Below are 25873 nucleotides of genomic sequence, written 5' to 3'. Positions count from 1 at the left end.
AGCAAAGACCCTTACAAGAGATTCCCTTATCTCAGGCAGGACTGCCCCCTCTGTGACCTCCCAGGACAGCAAGACCATCCGGTGTATAGGTACTTTTGATGGTCATCATCGACTGATGACAAACATTCTAAGGAAATATTGGAAAATTCTCCTTAACGATCCAGATCTACGTCAGGTACTCCCATCTCATCCCAGTGTAACCTTTAGACGTGGTCCAAGTCTAAGGGACCAATTGGTACATAGTTTCCTTCCCAAAATAGGACAGGAAAACAGCAATTGGCTAAGATCAAAGGTGACCGGTTCATATCCATGTGGTGGCTGCTCTTTTTGTAGCTTCCTACCAAAGATTAAAAGGTTTGTGAACCCAGTTGATGGGAGGGAGTATGAAATTCGTGACTGGTTTAACTGCAAGAGCAGTGGATTAGTGTATATAGCTTCCTGCACATGTCCCTAGTTGTATGTTGGCAAGACGGTTCAGGAACTGAGGAGACGGATTTCGGGACACATTAGTGCAATTAACACGAAAAAAGACACTTCCCTATATAGACATGTGTCATATATTCACAATGGCCAGATAGATGTATTGAAATTCTGGGGGCTCTCTCAAGTCAAATTGGGCCCTAGATCTGGAAACTTGGACACCAGACTGCTAAGAGAAGAAGCCAAATGGATATACAGACTGTCAAGTCAAACTCCATCTGGCCTCAATGAAGGCTTCTCCTTTTCTGCCTTTTTGTAATAATAATAATAATTATAATATTCTGTAAAAAAGAAAATTCGTCATCTATGAGAGGATAAAATTATAAAAATAAAATAAATCCATAAAATATCTATAAAGTGATAAGATTATCCCTAAAAAACCTCTTTTTAGAGCCGACATGGTTATATATGCTGTGGTAAAATGGAGCAGGGTGATAGATACTATATGACAAATGTAGTGCACATGATTCTGACCAGCGAATCATATATAGTTTATAAATTGCTGGTGTTACTCAAATATAATGTATATCTTTCCACCTTGCTCTTTTCTCCTTATCTAAGTAATTAATGTCCATTTGCCTGCATCCAGTCATCTTTATTAAATATGTATCCAGTGTAGGTTTCTGGCATTGTATCTTTTGAGATAACCACTCCCATTTCCCTCATGGGGAGGTGGTGAGGTGATGACGATGAGCACGCTGTCATCAGACGGCGTCAATGACTGGCTCGGGGTGGGTGGACGCCTGGTGATGAGGTCATCGCTGGGCGCCTGTGCACGTTACGCACTGGCCACGCCCCGGACGGCCGTAACCAATAGCTCAATCGCTGCTTAAACAGTGATGTGGCCGGGCGCATGCGGCCTGTGATGACCTGATGACCTCATCACTAGGCGTCTGCGCACGTGACTTCGGAGACACGCCCCCTTGCGGCTATGACCAATGGGTCTCCCGCAATATACAAACAGTGGGCGTTACCTAGGGCATATAACCCTTGTTTGTTCAGCGCGCCGACGCTAATACCCCGAACCCCTGACGAAGACGCATCGCGGCGAAACATGTCGGGTGGAGACTAGTGTTAGGCGCTCTTTTTAGCTCAGTTGGCAGCAAATGTGTTAACCCCACGTAGCAGTAGGGCTTTAGTTCTGTGTGTGTCGAACCAGTGTGGTGGTGTTGTTGTGGTACCAGTGCAAAGGCACCCAACGTATTAGTGTCCGGAACTTGGGCCCAGGTCCCAGGACGCCAAGTAATAGGGCATACCCAATTGTGGTCAACTGTCACCAACCACCCACCTGCACATATATCTCCCTTATTAAATGAGAGAAAAGCAAGTCTTTACACAAATTTGCATTGCCACCTGACAGTTTTAAAATGTGTGGTTTTTTTTTCTGGGTATCTATTAACTCCCTTTTTAAATGAACTTAATAAAGTATTTGTCTTAAACGTCTAAATTAGTAGACCCCTATAGGGACTTTCTTTGGTCTTTTGACCAGTGGTGTATTTGAGGGTAATTCAATTATCTCTCAGGACAAAGGGACATTGCCAATACACACAGAGAGACAATGAGACAATGGAACAGACCTCACTACTCAACGTATACAATGTCCCACCCTTTTCAATACACATAGACATTTAACATCCCAAAATGGCACGAATTAGACCAGGGGTTCAAGTTTGTACAAGTCCTTTGTGAACAAAGGAGGCCTGGCTGATGAGAGGGCCTGTAATCCAGGGGCAGGAGGCAGGCAAACAGCCCCCTCCAAAACACCGTGGCGAAGTGGCTTTCGCCACATATCTTCCCATTCGAGGGAGACTAACCAGGTAGCTGACCTTCTGTCAGTCAGTGCCTGAGTTAGTCGAGTCACCCACTCACAGTAAATTACAATCAACACGGCAGCCCCCCCCCCCCCACAATAATATACAATCCGCAGTGCAGTCCCCCCCCAACACCTGGTTACTGCACCCGGGCAATTTTGTAGCTTGTTTCGGTCCCATGGCTTCACCATGGCTGTGATGGGCACCGGTGGCTTTGTGGGTTGCTGAGTGAGCAGAGACCAGCGGTACTCTGCCCTGGTGCCAGCGCTTCAGCTGGGGGACCTGAAGATAGACAAGCCTGGGACAAGGGGACAAAGGAGGGCAGAGGCCAACTGTGCTCTGCTTCTTTGCCAGCTCTTCCGCTGGAGAAACCGGGGTATAGTCCTGCCAGGTGACAAAGGGAAAGTTAGGGCAGAGGCCAACTCTGTTCTGCCCAGATGCCAGCTCTTCCGCTGGGGAAGCCGGTGTGGAGTCAGCCTCTGGAGAAGAGGATAGAGGAGGGCAGAGGCCAACTGCACTCTGCCCAGATGCCAGCTCTTCCGCTGGGATGGGGTCAGGGAATCCTACCCCTAGGACCTTGTTGCGGATCAGCTGTGGAGAGGAGGGATCACTTACCTCCTCCTCCTGGCATTCCTGCAGGGTTGGTGGGGACTCTGTACCGGCCGTCCAGCATCCCGGTAGGCCTGGTGCAGAGACTCCGGTCCCATCTGCATCATTGGAGTTAAGGGTGCTGTCCCCCTGTGGTTGGGGAGAGAGACCGGTTGTCTCCTCTCCCTTCAAAGTACACTGCCGCTGGTGAGCAGGACCAACTGTCCCTACTCCCTGAAACTCCGGCTGCCGTTGGGGATTTGGGCTGACTGCCCAGCATCCCTGTAGGGCCGATGGAGAGATCTCGGTCCCATCTCCACCTGCCATATGGGTTTCCCCCCAGGACCAGTCTATGAGGTCCCCTACCTCTGTAGCTGGTACTGAAGTAGGGGATACTTCAGTCGGGTCTTCCCAGCTGTAGGGTTGTAGGTCTGGGACTGCCACCCAGCTCTCTGGCAGTGTATATTGGGACTGAATTGAGCTGAAGAGGTATTGGTAATCTTGCTCCAGCTCCCACTCCTTTGACACAAGAGATGCCAGGTCTTGTCTCACCTCTCTCGCTGTAACCCAATCATGCATAGCCTCCCTGTAGTCATAGATATCCCAGAACCGGGACTCTCCAGCATCTCCGAACTCTGGTTCTGCGAAGGCCTCAAGCAACAGGCCAGGGCCATCATAATCCCCACCCTCAGGTCTGTCGTGCTCTGCCATCCAGGGGGAGTGTCGAATCACATACCACCAGAGTGCCTGGTAGGCGTTGTCTAGCCAAAGCTCCTTCCATACCAGGCTCTCCAGTTCTGTCACCCACTCATCCAGGGGCTGCTCTCCCAAGAGACCCATCCGCATCGCCACAAGCTTCTGTAGCCGCTGCTCATAACTGGGGAGGCTCTCACCTCGCCGCTGCTGGGCATTTTCCAGGGCATCATACCAGATTTCCTTTCTGTCTGCATCCCTCTAGTCCGCTGCTGCCTCCTTCTCCTCGTCATAGAACGCTGTCCGAAGACTAGTTGATTCCATCCTGCTGTATCCAGGGGTGCTGTACGGATACTAGCGTTGCCCTCAATCTTGTAAATCCACGAACGGTGTCTCCGAGCTGCTTCTCCTTTCACTAGGACGCTGTCATCAGACGGCGTCAATGACTGGCTCGGGGTGGGTGGACGCCTGGTGATGAGGTCATCGCTGGGCGCCTGTGCACGTTACGCACTGGCCACGCCCCGGACGGCCGTAACCAATAGCTCAATCGCTGCTTAAACAGTGATGTGGCCGGGCGCATGCGGCCTGTGATGACCTGATGACCTCATCACTAGGCGTCTGCGCACGTGACTTCGGAGACACGCCCCCTTGCGGCTATGACCAATGGGTCTCCCGCAATATACAAACAGTGGGCGTTACCTAGGGCATATAACCCTTGTTTGTTCAGCGCGCCGACGCTAATACCCCGAACCCCTGACGAAGACGCATCGCGGCGAAACATGTTGGGTGGAGACTAGTGTTAGGCGCTCTTTTTAGCTCAGTTGGCAGCAAATGTGTTAACCCCACGTAGCAGTAGGGCTTTAGTTCTGTGTGTGTCGAACCAGTGTGGTGGTGTTGTTGTGGTACCAGTGCAAAGGCACCCAACGTATTAGTGTCCGGAACTTGGGCCCAGGTCCCAGGACGCCAAGTAATAGGGCATACCCAATTGTGGTCAACTGTCACCAACCACCCACCTGCACATATATCTCCCTTATTAAATGAGAGAAAAGCAAGTCTTTACACAAATTTGCATTGCCACCTGACAGTTTTAAAATGTGTGGTTTTTTTTTCTGGGTATCTATTAACTCCCTTTTTAAATGAACTTAATAAAGTATTTGTCTTAAACGTCTAAATTAGTAGACCCCTATAGGGACTTTCTTTGGTCTTTTGACCAGTGGTGTATTTGAGGGTAATTCAATTATCTCTCAGGACAAAGGGACATTGCCAATACACACAGAGAGACAATGAGACAATGGAACAGACCTCACTACTCAACGTATACAATGTCCCACCCTTTTCAATACACATAGACATTTAACATCCCAAAATGGCACGAATTAGACCAGGGGTTCAAGTTTGTACAAGTCCTTTGTGAACAAAGGAGGCCTGGCTGATGAGAGGGCCTGTAATCCAGGGGCAGGAGGCAGGCAAACAGCCCCCTCCAAAACACCGTGGCGAAGTGGCTTTCGCCACATATCTTCCCATTCGGGGGAGACTAACCAGGTAGCTGACCTTCTGTCAGTCAGTGCCTGAGTTAGTCGAGTCACCCACCCACAGTAAATTACAATCAACAAGGCAGCCCCCCCCCCCCCCCCACAATAATATACAATCCGCAGTGCAGTCCCCCCCAACACCTGGTTACTGCACCCGGGCAATTTTGTAGCTTGTTTCGGTCCCATGGCTTCACCATGGCTGTGATGGGCACCGGTGGCTTTGTGGGTTGCTGAGTGAGCAGAGACCAGCGGTACTCTGCCCTGGTGCCAGCGCTTCAGCTGGGGGACCTGAAGATAGACAAGCCTGGGACAAGGGGACAAAGGAGGGCAGAGGCCAACTGTGCTCTGCTTCTTTGCCAGCTCTTCCGCTGGAGAAACCGGGGTATAGTCCTGCCAGGTGACAAAGGGAAAGTTAGGGCAGAGGCCAACTGTGTTCTGCCCAGATGCCAGCTCTTCCGCTGGGGAAGCCGGTGTGGAGTCAGCCTCTGGAGAAGAGGATAGAGGAGGGCAGAGGCCAACTGCACTCTGCCCAGATGCCAGCTCTTCCGCTGGGATGGGGTCAGGGAATCCTACCCCCAGGACCTTGTTGCGGATCAGCTGTGGAGAGGAGGGATCGCTTACCTCCTCCTCCTGGCATTCCTGCGGGGTTGGTGGGGACTCTGTACCGGCCGTCCAGCATCCCGGTAGGCCTGGTGCAGAGACTGCGGTCCCATCTGCATCATTGGAGTTAAGGGTGCTGTCCCCCTGTGGTTGGGGAGAGAGACCGGTTGTCTCCTCTCCCTTCAAAGTACACTGCCGCTGGTGAGCAGGACCAACTGTCCCTACTCCCTGAAACTCCGGCTGCCGTTGGGGATTTGGGCCTGACTGCCCAGCATCCCTGTAGGGCCGATGGAGAGATCTCGGTCCCATCTCCACCTGCCATATGGGTTTCCCCCCAGGACCAGTCTATGAGGTCCCCTACCTCTGTAGCTGGTACTGAAGTAGGGGATACTTCAGTCGGGTCTTCCCAGCTGTAGGGTTGTAGGTCTGGGACTGCCACCCAGCTCTCTGGCAGTGTATATTGGGACCTGAATTGAGCTGAAGAGGTATTGGTAATCTTGCTCCAGCTCCCACTCCTTTGACACTAGAGATGCCAGGTCTTGTCTCACCTCTCTCGCTGTAACCCAATCATGCATAGCCTCCCTGTAGTCATAGATATCCCAGAACCAGGACTCTCCAGCATCTCCGAACTCTGGTTCTGCGAAGGCCTCAAGCAACAGGCCAGGGCCATCATAATCCCCACCCTCAGGTCTGTCGTGCTCTGCCATCCAGGGGGAGTGTCGAATCACATACCACCAGAGTGCCTGGTAGGCGTTGTCTAGCCAAAGCTCCTTCCATACCAGGCTCTCCAGTTCTGTCACCCACTCATCCAGGGGCTGCTCTCCCAAGAGACCCATCCGCATCGCCACAAGCTTCTGTAGCCGCTGCTCATAACTGGGGAGGCTCTCACCTCGCCGCTGCTGGGCATTTTCCAGGGCATCATACCAGATTTCCTTTCTGTCTGCATCCCTCTAGTCCGCTGCTGCCTCCTTCTCCTCGTCATAGAACGCTGTCCGAAGACTAGTTGATTCCATCCTGCTGTATCCAGGGGTGCTGTACGGATACTAGCGTTGCCCTCAATCTTGTAAATCCACGAGCGGTGTCTCCGAGCTGCTTCTCCTTTCACTAGGACGCCATCCCACTGCTTGCCACCAATGTAACAGATCTCCTAGCACTCTGACCGGGTACCTCCGTCGATGGATGCTCCTAGTGCTTTCCGAGGACTCCAAGCACTCCACTTGACACTGTACGCCTTGCAGACCCCACAAACCGCCAAAGTTGGTTGAGGTCTCACCGTCTCCTACCCACCCTGGACCTACGACAAGGCTCCAGACTCCAGTGGGTGAACCTCTCCTAAAACCAGAGAACAGGAACAGCTCTTTCAAGAGCTAGTAGTTATGCCAGGGGAGTATAGCAAATCTTCAACGTATAGCAATCCCCCAGTGTCGATCAGTTACCCAAACACCATCCTCAACATGGTAAAGGGTAAAAATAGGAACTCTTTATTTGAACACACAAGCATTAATTTATACACATCTTCCAACAAGGTTACCACCCACAGGGTTTTGTAAAAACAGCAAATAACCACGTACAATACACTCAGACACTCCCACACAAAATCCTCCCCTCTGCCTGTGATACAATTACCTCACACTGGGTTGATGTAATCATCACAGGCAGGAGAATACACAATATCTTCTGCCCTGGAGACAACCGAGACGTAATTCAATTATCTCTCAGGACAAAGGTACATTGCCAATACACACAGAGAGACAATGGAACAGACCTCACTACTCAACGTATACAATGTCCCACCCTTTTCAATACACATAGACATTTAACATCCCAAAATGGCACGAATTAGACCAGGGGTTCGAGTTAGTACAAGTCCTTTGTGAACAAAGAAGGCCTGGCTGATGAGAGGGCCCATAATCCAGGGGCAGGAGGCGGGCAAACAGCCCCCTACAAAACACTGTGGCGAAGTGGCTTTCGCCACATGTATATAATTCCACATGTGCTAATTCATAGTTTTGATGCCTTCAGTGTGAATCTACAATTTTCTGAGTCATGAAAATAAAGAAAACTCTTTGAATGAGGCGTGCCCAAACTTTTGGTCTGTACTGTATACATATATATATATATATATATATAGATGAAAATTCAAGGCAGCACTCCTAGTAGTGAATGTTTGGGTGCCGGCGGTGAAAACACCTTTCCAAGGTGTATCATGTAGAATAAAGAATGACACCGCAGCACATCCGTATGGTGAAGAAGAGTGGGACCCTTTATTCACCTATACATATATATATATATATATATATCTTATACCAATGTATTTTCATATGCTGTCTGCATGCTAGCTTTATGGATCTGCACCTGTGACTTTAGATGTGCTAGTCTAAATTTTCTTGTTGTATAATGTATTTTATATTTCATTTTTTTCATGTTTTTTTCAGGAATAAACATCAAAGTCAAAATGGGTAAATGTATTAAAACACTGAAGTATATGCTTTTCGCCTTCAATCTATTGTTTTGGGTAAGTTCACTCTTGGGCCTCTTTCATACGTCAGTTTTTTTTATCAGTGATTTCCATCAGTGATCGTTAGCCAAAACTAGTGGTCGATCCTCCACCAAGATCACAATCACTGATGGAAATCACTGACCAAAACAGTGATGTGCGAAGAAGGCTTTACATAGAAATTGTACCTCAATAAATCTTTTTATAGGTGGGTCTTCATTTGGTTTACATATGGGTTATATTAAGGATAAATTAGATTTAAAAAAAACTTGTACTTAAATGGAATCTGTCACCATGCTTAGGCTACCTTCTCGGTCAGTAGCATCAACTGGTAACGGACACAGTTTTCATCAGGGGCATCATGAGCTGAGCATTGTGTAAGGCCTCATGCACACAACATTTTTTGCGGCTCGGGTGCGGACCCATTCACTTCAATAGGGCCGCAAAAGATGCGGACAGCCCTCTGTGTGCTGTCCGCATCCGTTTCTCCGTTCCGTGGCCCCGGGTGTGCTGTCCGCATCCGTTGCTCCGTTCCGTGGCCCCGCAAAAAAAATATAACATGTCCTATTCTTGTCCATTTTGCGGACAAGAATAGGCATTTCTACAATGGGCCGCCCGTTCCGTTCCGCAAATTGCGCAAGGCACACGGACGGCTTCCGTTTTTTGTGGATCCGTGGTTTGCGGACCGCAATAAACGGAACGGTCGTGTGCATGAGGCCTAAGCCAGCGGTTCCCAGCATTCGTGAGCTGCGAGCTCTCCTCGCCCTCCCACCACTGGTTGACAACTTTCAGCTGTCAATCAGAGGCAGGTAGGTGCGACAGTTTATGAATACGGAGGACTCCTGAGCTGATGCATAACATCAGAGAACTCCTGGCTCACACCATATTGACAAGTTATATACCTCTGCAATTAGCATACCCGTTACTACTTTATTCTGCCACACAAATCTAGTGACAAATTCCTTTGAATTATTACATACAAACCTATGTATACAAAGAAGCAGAGAAGTATTACACTATAATAATACATCAATCAGTATAAATTGCAGCATACATTCTTGTATTTGTATGTGCAGGTTTGTATAGTATTATTTATTCATTACTATTTGTATTTGTATGTATTTGTATACTGTATTTGTACGCGCAGGTTTGTTTGTATAGTATTATTTATTCATTACTACGGTATTTGTATGTATTTGTATACTGTATTTGTATGTGCAGGTTTGTATAGTATTATTTATTCATTACTATTTTTATTTGTATGTATTTGTATACTGCATTTGTACGCGCAGGTTTGTTTGTATAGTATTATTTATTCATTACTATTTGTATTTGTATGTATTTGTATACTGTATTTGTATGTGCAGGTTTGTTTGTATAGTATTATTTATTCATTACTATTTGTATGTATTTGTATACTGTATTTGTACGCGCAGAAAAGCGCAAAGAAACAGAGCTGGGAGCTTGTCATGTACATGCAGTCCAATCTGTGGGTAGTATCTTACAGAGCAAGGGGCACTTGGAAGACTGATATTTAAATTTGTGGGGGAAAAAATCCCTATAACTTTCATTTTATTCATCTGAATCCATGCTCTATGTTTGGCAGTCTAGTGGGTGGTCCTACGCAGTGATTGACAGGTATCGCTGTATGCACAGTCACTGAGTAGGACTGCCCTTTGGAATTCTAATCATAGAAATAACATTGACTGCTTCCATTACTATAATACAACTGCCTGCATCAGTTCAGAACACATCCGGTTGTATTATATTGAAAATGAACATGCCATATACAGTGCTGCAAATTTTGACTTAAAGTTACTTTTATTCAACCAGCAAGTAATAAGGCACACAAAAACTCGCTTGGCCTTTGCAAAAGCTCATCTGCACAAAGAAGAAGACTTCTGGTCTTCTGTGTTATGGTCAGATGAAACTAAAATTTAATTGTTTGGTCACAATGATGTTTCTTTCATTTGGCGTAAAAAGAAGCCTTCAGCCCAAAGAACACCATCCCCACTGTCAAACATGGTGGTGGGAACCTAATGCTTTGGGGGTGTTTTTCAGCCAGGGAACCTAATCACAGTAAACGGCGCCATGAAAAAAGAGCAATACATGAGGATTCTCAAAGACATCATCAGGCAGTCTGCAGAGAAACTTGGCCTTGGGCACCAGTGGACATTTCAGCATGACAATGACCCAAAACACACAGCAGAAGTGGTGAAGAAATGGTTAGCAGACAACAACATTAACATTTTGGAGTGGCCCAGCCAGAGTCCAGACTTGAATCCAATTTAGAATCTGTGGAGGGAGCGAAAGATCAGGGTGATGGCAAGAAGACCCTCCAACCTGAAAGAGTTGGAGCTCATTGCTAAAGATGAATCGGCAAAAATACCTGTGGAGACGTGCAAAAAGCTGGTCTGCAATTATAGGAAGCGTTTGATTGCTGTAATAGCCAATAAAGGCTTTTCTATTGATTATTGACAAGGGTATGAAAATTTTTGGACTGGAAACTTTTTGCTCAAATGTTGCTGAGAAAATAAAAGCTGAGAAATGGTTTTTTTTCCACAATAATGCCTCTTGTACATAGTCATATTATCTTTTTGGAGACACCTATGTCATTTCCTGTCCAAAAATTACTTGCTGGTTGAATAAAGGTAACTTTGAGTCAAAATTTGCCTGGGGTATGAATATTTATGGGCAGCACTGTATATCAATGGTGCCGGATCCGTTTTTTTTCGGACATGAGAAAAACGGATTCAGCACCATTGCCTTACATTGGTTTTGCTTGCAGTGATTTTGTGTGCGGCCTGGGAACGCAACAAGCTGGAACGGAATGCATTCTGCTGCACTCCTGTCCAGTTTGTTCAGTTTTGTCTCCATTGACAATGAATGGGGACAAAACGGAAGCGTTGTGCTGCGGTTTTGAGACCCTGTGCCCGATCTCAAAACTGGACAGCACAACGCAGATGTGAAAGTAGCCTTAGAAAACTATATGCCAATCTGCTCAGCTCCTGCTGCTCTATAACATACTGCCCACAAGCAGGACTGAATGCACAAGGTAAGCGTTATATGCTTCAATCACGTTTATACGTTATTGTATTTCACAAGATACAATTTAAGGACGCTTTTTGGCCTGTCCAGCCTTTGTCAACCAACAGCGCTTGCCAGAACTTCTTTGCTTACTGACTTAGGGAGCGCCCCTCCCGCTGCAGCACTTTCTCCGGATCGAGTGCTGACCAGACTCCAGTATGTATGTGACACCTTTTAAGTGTAACCCGTGCAATGCATGACACGTGTCACCCCCATCAGATTTCTGAGCAGCACTGTCACTCAAGTTCCGTATTACTAGGAGGAGGTAGTTGCCCGGTTCAGCATCACATACATTGACTGTAGTGGCACGATCTGACTGCAACAGATATGGAGCCAGTGTTCTCTTATATATGATGCAATTCAAGCTCCAATTTTATTACACATTCAAAGAATCAAAATCAAATCCATGTAATCAGGAATGTCAATGGCAATTTGCAGTGACTTTAGTCGGACGTTTTGGTCCTAGATTGGACATTGGTTGCAAAGTCACTAGAGGAAACAAAAGATAATGAATATAATATGATGAACAGCATGGCTGCTCTGGAGGGATAAGGGCGCATATATATTTTAATAAAGGTGTCGTTGTGTTGTATTTGTGCAGTAAAGGCAAGCAGTGGCGCCTGCGCAGTCGAGAAGGAGTCGCCAGCTTCCAGGGTAGTGGGATGTGCCTGCACATAGTGGAGCTCATGTTGAGAACACAGAGCAGAGGAAAGTGTGGGTCCTTTTGGGAATGTTATCAGTGACAAAGCGAGTGAACACATCACCTGTTCTAAGAACAGAAGGGCACCCTTTTGGCTAATGTTTCTGTGGCATATGCATCAGGGGGAACTAACTCTCCTTAGGGAGAGAGCACCTTAATCAGTCTGAGGAGACTTATAGGCCATACATGCTCCTCTGGAATTCTGAGAAGAAAGGTATGCAAATGAGCTCTTAACAAGCTCTGCCTCTAATGCCCCCAGATGTAAGGCAGCTATCCTATAGGTCAATGTTCAGCTCTTAAAATAAGCCTTGAGACATGACTTGGATATTAAATAAGCCAGCACCTCATCTGCAGACAGCTGTTTCAGGGTGATTGCCCCTCATCAGAGCTGAACATTGACTTATAGGAGAGCTGCTTTACATCTGGGGGCATTAGGGGCAGACCTTGTGGCATATGCCACATGGTGTGCTCTCCATGATTAAATTTTGTTATAAACTACGCCAACTAACTGTTGATGTAAGGTTAGACAAAGATGCACCAAATTTATCATCCAGCATGAGCCACTGTGATAAATTTCGCATATCTTAGTACTGCTTGCGGTTACAATGTACCACATTTATTTTACTTACCTAGCACCAACATGTTCTGCCGTACTTTAAAGACATTATCATCACACAATATAAATTCCCTATTAATAAAGTATGTCTTTGTCTTTGAAGTGTGGGAGGAAACCTACACAAACACAGAGAGAAGATATCAACTCCATGCAAATGTCATGGACCTAGGACCCAGTGCTGCATGGCATCGGTGTTAAAACGGAGCCACTGTGCTGGTACTGTATGGGGTGTGCTTCACCAAAAAAGGGGAGTGAGTGTCTGTTGTGTGCAGTACACATTTGGGCCAAATTTATGATGTGATGTTTGGTGGACGGAGCTACATCATTGGGTCTTTTAGCAGAAAGTTGCAAAAAGTTGCAATTCACTCCAGTAACTAACAGAACCTTTGTAATAAATATGATTAGACAGAAAAATCCATAGGTATTTTGTGCAGCAAATTTAAAAAATGGTGTGTGTCCTTTTGTAAACCTGATGCAAAAAAGGTTTCAAACCAAGCAGACACAAAAAAAGGCTAAAACGTTGCATAGTGATACATTATCCTATATAGGTTATGTCCTAATATTAGACAGATTATAAATATCTCCCATTCATGTAGTCTGGATATATTCTGATACTGTTCCATTGTTTTTGCAGGCTGCTGGATGTGCCACAATAGCCATTGGAATCTACTTTGTTGTTAACAATGTTTATGGGGCCCTGTTTCCCGATAGTCCCTCTATAACAATTGGCAATATCCTAATTTTATTTGGCTGCATTATAATGGTATTTGGATTTCTAGGATGTATGGGAGCAATTAAAGAGAACAAATGCCTACTTCTTACTGTGAGTACTGGTCTTACATATTGTAATACATATTGTAATGAAAATGGAGGAAATAATCATCAGGATGCATATGTGAACTTTAGTGAAACCTATCAACTCGGTCTAACGGCAGATTTTATGGACCATTTAGGAATATGAGATCGTGTGCATCTTTTTGTATGTTTCTTGCAATGGTAGCTGCACAGAGGTCTATACACACTATTTACCCAGCCTCATAATCCATATCAGTCTATGAGATCGGGTGTTGGGGAAGTGTGATGCGCTGACTCCCCACACGTCACACTTGTGGGGACCTGAAGCAGCAGGGATGAAAATACACTGCAGGACCCGGGCCGACCAGAGCTGGTGAATGTCCGGCTGTCCCCAATTTTTTAATGTTGAAAATCCAAAATAATGACGTTTCGACTTCAACAGGTTTATTTTCATAGTCGAAACGTCACTATGTTTTCATGTCTGTTGGTGAATAAATTACCTTAGCTTTATTTGGAGGAGTGTTGTAGATATTTTGGATTTGTATATGTGCTGGGATTCTAAGCTGGGATCTGACCCTTCATATTGGCCCTACCCAGGTGTGCCTTCGGAGTGCTGCTCGTCCGTGAACTCCTTTAATATTGATGCACCATAAGAGTGTTGTGCCAGTATCTCTTCCCTGTGCGGTTTGTAATAGATTTTTTAACAGGATGAATGCATACAATGTTGATAAAATCTGGTTTAGGCTAAAAATTCCAGGTACATAAACATTTTTTCAACATATTTACACATGACACCTGGCTTATATGTACTGGCTTATATACTTTGCTAAACCTTCCCCATACATCTCTAGATCCTCCCTTCACATAGAACATGATAAAATTGGTTGATAGCAGCCACCACTAGCAGGAGTCTAGTGCTTAGGAATTTATACACATTACTGAACTCCTGAACTCTGAGGAAGCTGTAAAATGCCTTTGCACTGAGCTCCCCCTAGTGGTGGCTGAGGAAACATTCTGTTTGAAAAGAAGAACAGTTCAGACATAGGGCCCTTTTCTCAACAAGTGCACCCTTGCAGTGGTATGATCTGCCTCTGTGGTGAGTATGCCTTTGCCCCCCTGGATTGTTCAGATTGTAACTTGCCAAACTTTATGATTCCAAGGGCAAATTATTTTGTTACTTATAAAATCTTTTTCCATGAGTTAGCTAATTGGTTTTCTTGCAAGATACATTATTTTGTTACACCAGACAATTTGCACTTTGGAAATCTAAGATTGTGTTTGATGCTTATGCTGTTCGGTGTCATCTGTGGCTGTTCTCCTTGCAAGATAAATGTAGAAATATATGTGATAAATATACATAAAGAATTATGGATGCCAATAGCAATGTGCGTTGAGATGTTCTGTATGATCAGCAGAATGATTTTTGTATTGCTCAATAGAAATATTGTAACCTATTCATTTTTCAGTTGAATGTTAAAGAATAACCTTTTGTTTCTGTGTATTTTAGTTCTTTATTTTGCTCTTGCTGATTCTGTTGATAGAAGTTGTACTGGCCATCGTTCTCTTCGTCTATGAAAAAGAGGTAACCTATATGATTTAAATTCTCATGTAACATACAACTATCAATGTCTGTCTATCTATCTATCTATCTATCTATCTATCTATCTATCGATGTTGCAGCTAGGCCTGTAGATCCTGCACATTTGTAGGCTGCTGAAGCTGGCATTAATGCTCAATGGGATATTGCTATGTAAAGGCATTATCTCACTACTTTATTGCACTTTGAAGGGTTAATTTGACTATGATTTATGCCATTGTTTACACTTATACTGTTAAACTGCATTTTATACGTTTATTGTAGTATATCATGTTCATTTCTACTGTTATTGCACTGTATTTGTACTGCACTGTGGATAGGGTTAATGCACAGTCAGCTAAAACTGAGAGACCCTGGGATTATTCAGTTTGTACGCTGAGAAGCTAGTGATTTGCCATTCCTGTCATAAAGGACTATGAAGAGCTGAGTTTTGGAGGGGAAAACAAACAAACAGACACAGTGACCTTTTGACTGTCTGGTTTAGCTCTGTCTAGACTGCTGTTTACATCTTAATTATTACCATTGACTTGTATTGAGGCTCAATACAAGTCTATGGCAGAATTGAAATGGAACATTATTTCTGTTAGGCTGTGTTTCTCCAGCTTCACCCTTCCCACTAGAAGCTTCTAGTTCAGTTAGAAACTGTATAAAAGTAGAGCAGTCAGAGGCAGAGGCAGACTGCATGAGTAACCATAAGAAGTAGCTTAGACGGTGATAGACTGTCCGACTACTTAGCCACAGACCCTTGGCCATCGGTCATTTGACCAGTGTAGTGCTCTGGAGTAAGGATACTTTGAACTGTGGACATTTGCCCCTTTTGCTACTATGCAAAGTAGAGATGAGCGAATCCGTTGTGGTTGGCTCAGGTTCGCAGAAATTTTTTAGAAAGTTCTGTTCGGACTAGATAACATCCTCTAGTCTCCTAGGACTCTGTGGGGGGCAAAAGGACCTGGCCATGGTGCTGGGGTGCTGCCTCCCTGCTGCCACAAAAATCATTTACCCAGTGGGCTGTGAAAGACATGTACTGTCCAAGCCCATAACAGCTGCTCCAGATGCTTACTGTAAACTGCAGTTTTCTGCACAGCAAGAATCGCAAGAAGTGGCCTGAGTACACGGCACTTGACCAGGTGGGGGTTCAGCTTGTAGACAAGCTAATTGCTGGTGAAGAAAAGTTTTTTCCTAGGCCAAACATTCTGTTATAGATGTCTCACCATGGAGAGGAGGACATGGAGGATCCTTAGCAGACGAAAAAGAAGCTGCTGATGATAATTATGATAAAAACACTGTATTGCTTGGGGATGTAAGTTGGCTGCCACAAAGAGGACCAAGAGAAGGAAGACAGACTTCTGATTGGAAACGCTGGCCCATGGGATTTTCTCAAAGGATCAGGTGATGCCGCCTCATGTGCTGAAATAGAGCTGAGGTACCTATGTTTGTGTTTGAACTGCCAGGGTTTATTTTAACTTTGCACACCTTGCAGACAATTGTGTTTCTGTGTACCAGCTTTGTGGAGAAAAAAATGACATAAGGTAGATAATCAGGCAGAGCTAGAGGCAGCCAGGCTTGGTTTAGCTCTGGCATGTTTTGGACCTCATGCGCCCACAGTGTCAGGAGCATCACCAGATCTTGAAGCAGACATGGCCCTTGCTGTTCTTTGGGAGGCACCTGCAGCTGCCGGCACCATCCTCCTTGTTGCCTCATTGACGTTGCCTCCTCCTCAGCATCCTATCCAGCTTCCAGGTCCTGTCCAGTACACAATCGTCATCGGAGTCCTAACCCTCCCTGCCACTTGTATGAGACTGTGAGATACCATGGTAGGCTCCTTGCCCCCCCTCCCCTGCTCTGCATTTGCCCCGACTGCCACTGTCACTGACCCCAACACCAATGCCTTAGGAATGGGTGCCACTATTAGCACCACCAACACAACTATACAAGGGGTCCCCAGCATACACCTTAACCTCCTCATCAGGGCAGCCCAAATGGTGACTGTTCTCACACAAGTCGTTATCAGGGAGACTATCCTGTCTGCTATATGGAGTGGTAGGGTTTTCTTACCACTTCTTAGCAAAAAAGAAGGCAGTTAAGACAGAGAGGACTCCACTGAAAGCCTTCTCTGAGGCTGCAAAGAGGAGGCACAGCAGGAATGCTTTGACCCCTGACTCCACCGCACAGTGTGTGACCTAGAGGTCACCTCCACACCATCCTGCTGTGACAGAGAGGAGGAGTGAGCTATCCAATACCACAATCTCATTCAGTTTGCAAATCTGGTTTCTGGAACTTAAAGACAGGGAGGCACAATATAATGTCCTTCCCTTTCCACAAACACACTAAAAACACTGCTACTGACAATTGACTTTGGAAATAGTGCAGTACCGGTTCAACCAGAAGATTTGGGCCTAATGTCGTTTGTGTGTTAAATATGCAGATTCAGAAAAAAAGCTTTCTAGTGTAAAACACAAGTTGTCAAAACTACTATGCGATTATTCTCTCCCCCCCCCCCCCCCCATCATCACACCAACACTTGAACTGTCTGGAAATGCACTGATATGGGCAGGGGCGTAACTAGAAGTGACTGGGCCCCACAGCAAATATTTGTAAGGGCCCCTCCAGCGCGCTTCGCACCTCCCTCCTCCTGTGTAAACCCCACTCCTTTGGCACAGTGTAGCGGTATACTGTATATTGTGTGGCACAGTGTATGCTATATGTGTATAACATAAACATATTTCATATGAAAACTTACAGTTACTTGGCCCTTGGGGATCTCGGACACCACTTCAACACTTTGGCCGGGGGCTCGGTGGAGCTGATGTTGTGCTTTATCCTAATGAGAAAGATTTAATAATAAGGATTTGGAGAAGGGGCAGAGGAATAGCAGAGCAGGGAGAGGCTGGTGCTGCTACTAGGGGGTCATACCATGGGGGAGTAATAAAGCCCACCATAACGCCCCCCCAGTAGTAATAATTCTCCTTATAATGTGACAAAATACCCCCTTGTAATGCCCCCAGTTGAGCTAATGTCCCCATAGTGCCCCCATAATGTGCCAGTATAAAATACCCCTATATAGTGCCCCCAGTAAATTCCCCCATAGTGCTCCTCTCCCCCATAATGTACCAGTATAAAATGCCCCATTTATAGTGCCCCAGTAGATGCCCCTCAGTGTCCGGTCTCTGATAGGCTGCCGGCCTAGTGTCCCCCATAATGCACTCCAATAATGTGCCAGTAAGTGTCCCCATAGATGCCCCCCCATCATGTGCCAGTATCAAGTGCCTCTCTCCTCCCCCCACATGTCCCAGTATCATAGTGCCATCTCCCCCCCCAATGTGCCAGTATCAAGTGCCTCTCTCCTTCCCACCCCCATGTGCCAGTATCATAGTGCCAACCCCCCCATGTGCCAGTATCAAGTGCCTCTCTTCCCCCCCATGTCCCAGTATCATAGTGCCATCTCCCCCCCAAAAAAGTGGCAGTATCAAGTGCCTCCCCCCCATGTGCCAGTATCATAGTGCCAAACCCACCCATCTGCCAGTATCAAGTGCCAACCCCCCCCCCCCCACATGCCAGTATCAAGTGCCTCTCTCTTCCCCCCCATGTCCCAGTAACATAATGCCATCCCCCCCCCCCCCCCAAAAAAGTGCCAGTATCAAGTGCCTCTCTCCCCCATGGGCCAGTATCAAAGTGCCAAACCCACCCATGTGCTAGTATCAAGTGCCAACCCCCCCACATGCCAGTATCAAGTGCCTCTCTCCTCCCCCCCATGTCCCAGTATCATAGTGCCATCTCCCCCCCCCATGTGCCAGTATCAGGTACCAACCCCTCCCCCCCCCCCATGTGCCAGTATCAGGTGCCTCTCTCCCCCCATGTGCCAGTATCAGATGCCAACACCCCCTCCCCCCCAGGTGCCAGTATCAGGTGCCAACCCCCCTCCCCCATGTGCCAGTATCAAGTGCCTCCCGCTCCCCCCATGGCAGTAACAGTCGGGTATTAAAAAAAATAAAATAAACATTTATACTTCGAATGGGGTGGGTTCGAATGCCAGACACATTAGGAGACAGTAAGATTAGATCACATTAGCGAGGGGGCCTGGTCAGCCGCCGCCGCTGCTGCTGTGAAGACAAGAATCGATCATATTTAACTAACTTGAAAATATACTGCCTCACACGCTGCCGGGGCACTGGGCCCCGAAGCAGCCGCTTCCCCAGTAGTTACGCCACTGGATATGGGTTCACATTATCACTCAGACATATAATCATCCGCTACTCTTTTTACAGTATTGTGAGACACTCTTATTTGCTATTTTCCCAAACCCAAGCAAAAATAAACAAATTGGAAGTTCCTGCACATGTGCTGACATGGATTTTGGTCTAGTATTTCACATTATCATCCAGATTGGTGTAAACTGCTATCCCTTGTATTGTAAGACACATGTATGCTATTTTCCCAAATTAAAACTGAGGAAAAAATAAATTTGAAGTGCCTGCATATGCACCAACATGGATTTCGGACTAGTATTTCAAATTATCACTCAGAGCTATAATCGCCCATTACCCTGTGTATTGTAAGACACTAATATGCTATTTTCCCACACTTTAACAACATTTATTGTCTGGAAATGCCCTGACACGGATTTCGGACTAGTAGTTCACGTTTTCACTGAGATTTCAAATGCTATCTAGTCTGGATGGTAAAACACGTGTTGCACAGTTTTGAGCTTATTCCTCCCCTCCCCCACAAAAACAAACAATCTGTTTCTATTTCTGTTAAAATGACATGCCAAAAAATATAAAAAACATTTTCATAAAGGTAGCTGCTTTTGATTTTCTATAGCAACTGCAGCTATATTCCCTGACTTTCCCTATTCTACTGAATTCTTCTTCTTCATAGCCTTTCCCTTCAATGCCCCTCACACTAGAATAGAAGCTTGATTGTGACTGTACATGTCCCGAAGATCTTTTTCTGTTAGACACTGCATAGATCCATCCACCCTCCTTCACAGCCCAACACAGAAGGACGTTCTGCTCGTTCTGAAAGGGCACCTCCCTGTCTGCTGCAGCACTGATTGGCTCACAGGTGACAGCCTGGATAAGCCAATCAGGGCAAGCCCTCCCCCACTTCTTCCTAAGGTCATGTGAGCTGTCTTCTTCTTCCTCCCCAGAGCTTTTCCCCACAGACATGTGCAGTAAAATGGCGCTGTTCTCCGATTTACTGGATTAGTCTGAGATGAACCTGAAAAGCATCAGGTTTGGCTGCCAGACAAAATTCTGGAAATTTTGTAATAAATCCGGTTCGCTCATCTGTGAGTTATGCTGTTGTGTGCACTTATACTGTTTTATCTTGTTGAGCTAATGCTGAGAGTCTTTACAACTTTCTATCAAAGTCTATGCAAAGTTTTGGAGGGGAAAAAACAAACACACTGACCTAACTGTATGGTTTAGCTCTGTTGTTTATGTCTGAAGATTTACTGCTTAGCCATTCCCATATACTTGCATTGAAACTCTATGCAAATCTATGACAGGCTAAAATTGTAACATTGTTTCTGTTTAGGCTGTGTTTCTCCGGTCCACCATTCCCACTAGAAGGTTATAGTTCAGCTAGAAACTGCACATAAAGAGAGCAGCCAGAGCCCCTAGTAGTCTGCAGATAGGGACCAATGCTTAGTAGGAGATGACAGACTGCATGAGTGACCATAAGAAAATGTTGAGATGGAGATACTCTGCAACAGATCCTGTATCACCAGCCCTGTGACCAGGCAGTCAGCTGGACAACTGAGACATAGACCTTGGACCACCAGCCTTTGCACAGTGAGTCAGCCTTCTGAGAAAGAGAGGGACAGCTTGTTCGGGCCTTTCTTCAGAAAGAAACCTTCTTCTGCCAGGGAGAAGACTGGAGGAGCCAGCTCTGTGCCTTGTCTGTATTGTTGTTGACTTGAGTTCCTCTAGTAAAGAAGCACAATGATTTACTGCAAACTCTGACTCTCTGGAGTTATTTTCCATTGGGGTACACCATGTCTTACCACCCCTTCCAAAGAACAGCAACACATGATGTCACTTCAACAGTGTCCAGAGGAAACCCAGCCACTGCACCAGGGTACCAGCCTTCTGAAAGAAAGAGCGACAGCAAACTCAAGCCTTTCCACAGCATGGAACCCAATTCTGCCAGGGAGGAGCCTGGAGAAGCCAGCTCAGTGCATTGCCTGTATTGTGTTGCACTTAAGTTCCTCCAGTGAAGAAGCACACTGCTTTACTGCATACCCTGACTCTCTGGATGTTTTTCCCATTGGGGCGCACCATGCCTTTCCATCCTCTCCAGAGAGAAGCAACATGTGGTGACACCTTAACAGTGTCCAGGGGATCCAGTGTAGTGTTGGGGTCACCTCAAGCCCGGTCACTGTAGTACCACCTGTACTTGGGAGCTATTGTGCTTACTGGCAGTTCAAATTATCCTCCCTAGTGGTGTTCTGTCTGGGTCATCCAGGGCCTTTTCACAGGGTGCACATGCCCTCACATAACCACTGCCCCCAACACCATCTAACAGCTAGGGTAAAATTTCTTTGAGGGCAATGAGTGTGTGAGTCTATCAATCTATTATAGACTTGTATTTCATTTAGAAGACACTAAAGAGGATAGCACAAGTAAATCAATAGTAATTATCAATAGTAATTAAGAATAAAAACTGTCACTGTTTGGCGTTATTACACGTGCAGCCAAGCCCTGGTGTAACGCTGCAAGTAACAGTAATTTGCATGCTGTACCTGTGGCTCAGTTGTAGAGGTGTAATAGCACTTTTGGGGATTGACTGCTAATGAAGTTAAAACATAGTGAGAACGCTAACCCTAGTTCATTGTGAACATGTGAGGGCATAGGGCTACCTCAGGTCATTCTGTAGAAAGGGAAATGACCAGATGCTGTCCCAGCTCACTGTATTGAGCTGAATTGTCATGTGTCACGGAAGGTACACTGTTCCAGAAATAGTCAAGACTAAGGGTCCAGTATGAGACTTGGAACAAGCCATCAACTACTGTATGCCCTTTTAAAGTGCTTTAAATAAACTCAGATTTTATGATAAATCAGGTCATTGTCACTTATTAGGCTCTCATTTTTTACATGCTGTGGATTGAGTAAGGGTGCCTGAACACAGCGCAGATTTGTCACTATTTTTTATGGTTTTGGTGCTATTTTGGTGTGGATGTGATGCAGTTTTTCCAAAGAATTGTCACTTCTATTGGAAAGGGTAAATTGGTACAAAAAAAAAACAACAACAAGAATTGACAAGCTGTTAATTTCAAAATCTTAATCTTCCCGGCCTGTGGCTGGTCATTAGTATGTATTTAAAGGTGCCTCCTTCAACAGAAAGACTCCTGAACAATTAGGTTCCTAGCTTTATCTAGTTCCTGTGTTTGCAAAAGTGTTTTCTGTTTCTTTCTTTCATTACCGTGTACCGGACCTTGGATATCATTTAACGGACTCTGCTTGACTGCCGCCTGCCCCTGACCTCGGACTTAGTGCCGAGGAACATACGAATAAGTGTGGCCGTGGAATTATACGATTATGGGAGCACTAATCATTATATATATAACTCCAGGGTCAACCACAGTTGAGGTACAGAGGGCCATTTTTGCAAACAGCTAAATAGATAGAGCCAAGATCATTGCACTACCGTTGTATGAAACACACTTTACATAAGCAATAGGTCATTTTAAATTGACACATGGGATACTTAAAATAATGGTAAGCCATGGAGGATGCTGGGACCGTAAAATGTGCTTGACGGATGTCACCACCCGCTACTGGAAAGTTCTGGTCCTGCAAGGAAAATAGAAAGGAAAACTGTTAGTAACACACAGGACACATTGAAAATAATGCCTAATACTAATTATCCTAAAGATAATCCTTATTAAGTCCAATAGGTTGTAAAGTACACAGCTGGCGAATCCATGACATCTCTCTCTCCCGCAGCACCGCCTGGCGATCACCTCCTCTTCTCAGAGGAGGAATCCAGTCAATTACCTGAAATCGTAATTGGCTGATGGCGTGTTTATGTCCAATAAAGTGTTTGACTAGTGGAGCGTCAGTCTTTTTGGTACGGATATTGGAATTGTGTTGGCAGATACGTTCTTAGATTTTTTGGATAGTCTGACCAACATAGCCAAGCCCACAAGGGCATTTAATAAGGTAAATGACAAAGTTAGTTTGACATGAAAAGTGGCCCTGGATGTTATACGTCTTCCCTGACGTCGGTGGGTAAGAGTCGGGCCCTTGGTGACATTGCTGCATTGGGCACATGAGAGGAAAGGATAAGTGTCATGGCTAGGAAGGCAGTTGCTTTCAGGTGGATGGCAGACAGGCCGCCTGCGGTCACTCAATGGAAAGCCTTGGTAAATCAAATAATACCCTGGGAAAAAATTATGTTCTCCCATTGAAAATGTCCTCAGAAATTTGAGAAGGTTTGGGGATCATGGTGTTCCTCGCCATCGACGGTATCTTTAATACATATGCATTCTACAGGGTAAGACCATTTTTGAACGTATGTACCCTGTAGACAACACATAATACTCTGCTGTTGTACCTCCTTTATTGTTAATTGACATTAATGAGATTTGAAGTTGTAATCTTAAGAGATCAATATGTGACTCACCAATGGATCCATATGTAATAATGTGAGTATGTAGTGTATCAGTATAATGTATGCAACATGCCAATCTTTGCTTGTTATATTTCATTAAAACGAGTTTTAAAAAAAAGATGACTGCAAGAGCACAGCACAGACTGCTCAATGAGGTGAAGAAGAATTCTAAAGTGTCAGCTAAAGATTTACAAAAGTCTCTGGCATATGCTGTTAGCGAATCTACGATATGTAAAACACTAAACAAGAATGAATTTCACGCGAGGATACCACAAAGGATGCCACTGCTGTCCAAAAAAAACATTGCTGCACGTTTACAGTTTGCACAAGACCTGGATGTTCCACATCAGTACTGGCAAAATATTCTGTGGACAGATGAAACCAAAGTTGAGTTGTTTGGAAGAAACACACAACACTATGTGTGGAGAAAAAGAGGCACAGCACTCCAACATCAAAACCTTATCCCAACTGTGAAGTATGGTGGTGGGGGCATCATGGTTTGGGGCTGCTTTGCTGCGTCAGGGCCTGGACAGATTGCTATTATCGAAGGAAAATAAATTCTCAAGTTTATCAAGACATTTTGCAGGAGAACTTAAGGCCATCTGTCCACCAGCTGAAGCTCAACAAAAGATGGGTGTTGCAAAAGGACAACGACCCAAAGCATAGAAGTAAATCAACAACAGAATGGCTTAAACAGAAGCAAATACACCTTCTGGAGTGGCCCAGTCAGAGTCCTGACCTCAACCCGATTGAGATGCTGTGGCTCGACCTCAAGAAAGCGATTCACACCAGACATCCCAAGAATATTGCTGAACTGAAACAGTTCTGTTAGAGGAATGGTCAAGAATTACTCCTGACCGTTGTGCACGTCTGATCTGCAACTACAGGAAACGTTTGGTTGAAGTTATTGCTGCCAAAAGAAAATTCAACCAGTTATTAAATCCAAGGGTTCACATACTTTTTCCACCTGCACTGTGAATGTTTACATGGTGTGTTCAATAAAAACATGGTAACATTTAATTCTTTGTGTGTTATTAGTTTAAGCAGACTGTGATTGTCTATTGTTGTGACTTGAATGAAGATCAGATCACATTCTATGACCAATTTGTGCAGAAATCCATATCATTCCAAAGGGTTCACATACTTTTTTTTGCAACTGTATTTTACAAATAATACATTATTGTTTCCTGGTGATATGACCAATTTTACATTGTAAGAAGACTATTGTCCCTTTGCATGCACAGACAATACAGCCAAATACGTTCTATATTTCATTTACATGCTAACAGCATGTTAGTGTGCTGCTTTTGAATATCTTGTATGATGTCCCACTGCATTCCTTTCAATTTTCTGTGGTCTGTTTCTGGGCAATAAAAAACCTTAACAATTAAACATTTTTAATGCTTGGATCTTGGCTATTTTATTGAGGCATAACTTGATGGTCCTGGGCTACAATGCAAAATACGTAACATGTGCCATTTATAATATTGACACTATGGTCTGGGCTGTGGCTACCTTTGCACTTACATGCTATTTCCCCTGAATTGATTGTGTTTTATTCACCAGCCATGCATCCAGGCACTCAAAAATATTTTCATTTTTTATTATCTTCTATTCTAGATAGATCCTTATGTAACAAGACAGCTAAGTAAAGGTTTTGAAAATCATAATCAAAGAAATAATAATTCAACGTTTTGGGATGATTTACAGTTTAGGGTGAGTATGTATTTCATGATTGTATTCTCGTGTATTAGGTTAATTATACTGTCACTTGGTTGAGTTTTTTGATTGACTAAGGCAGTGGTCTCCAACCTGTTGAAAAACTCAAACTTTCAGGATGCTAGAAGTTGTAGTTTAGGAAAAGCTGGTAAGTCCTGGGTTGAAGACCACCTTTTCAATACACGCTGTGGCTTTTTAGGACCACAGCATTCTCTATGATCATATCTTTGGACTGTTTTACACAGGCCAAGGACTGAGTTAATTATCAGGAGAAAATGTTCATACAAACACTTAAAGGGGTTATCCAAACTATAAAATATGCCCATTGCGGGTGCCGGGGAATGGGGTAAGTATAATCTATATGAGGGGCCCGGGCACTGGGGGGCATGTTTTATAGTTTGGATAACCCCTTTTATAACACCAGTTGACCCATAAAAAGGTGCCGCTGATCATCTGACAAACAAGCAAGTGCAATTGCGGGCAATTAATAGAAATGAACATTCCTCATTCCCACTCTGTCAGCTAATGTAAAAGGTCCATTA

General features: G+C 45.0%; 1 protein-coding gene across 1 annotated transcript in view; it reads left to right on the top strand.

Moving 5' to 3' along the window:
• Nucleotides 1-25873, top strand: part of CD53 (CD53 molecule) — a 98606-nt gene that overhangs the window by 32837 nt on the left and 39896 nt on the right. Inside the window, exons 2-5 of the mRNA XM_044283531.1 lie at nucleotides 8140-8219; nucleotides 13239-13427; nucleotides 14907-14981; nucleotides 25233-25328. Coding sequence (XP_044139466.1) covers nucleotides 8160-8219; nucleotides 13239-13427; nucleotides 14907-14981; nucleotides 25233-25328 — 420 coding nt within the window. The 5' untranslated portion in view covers nucleotides 8140-8159. The remainder of the gene's footprint in view (nucleotides 1-8139; nucleotides 8220-13238; nucleotides 13428-14906; nucleotides 14982-25232; nucleotides 25329-25873) is intronic.

The sequence above is a fragment of the Bufo gargarizans genome, chromosome 3, assembly GCF_014858855.1.
Source record: "Bufo gargarizans isolate SCDJY-AF-19 chromosome 3, ASM1485885v1, whole genome shotgun sequence".
NCBI classification, from domain to species: Eukaryota; Metazoa; Chordata; class Amphibia; order Anura; family Bufonidae; genus Bufo; species Bufo gargarizans.
The sequence above is the reverse complement of the archived record's forward strand: the minus strand, read 5'-3'. Positions and strand labels throughout refer to the sequence as shown.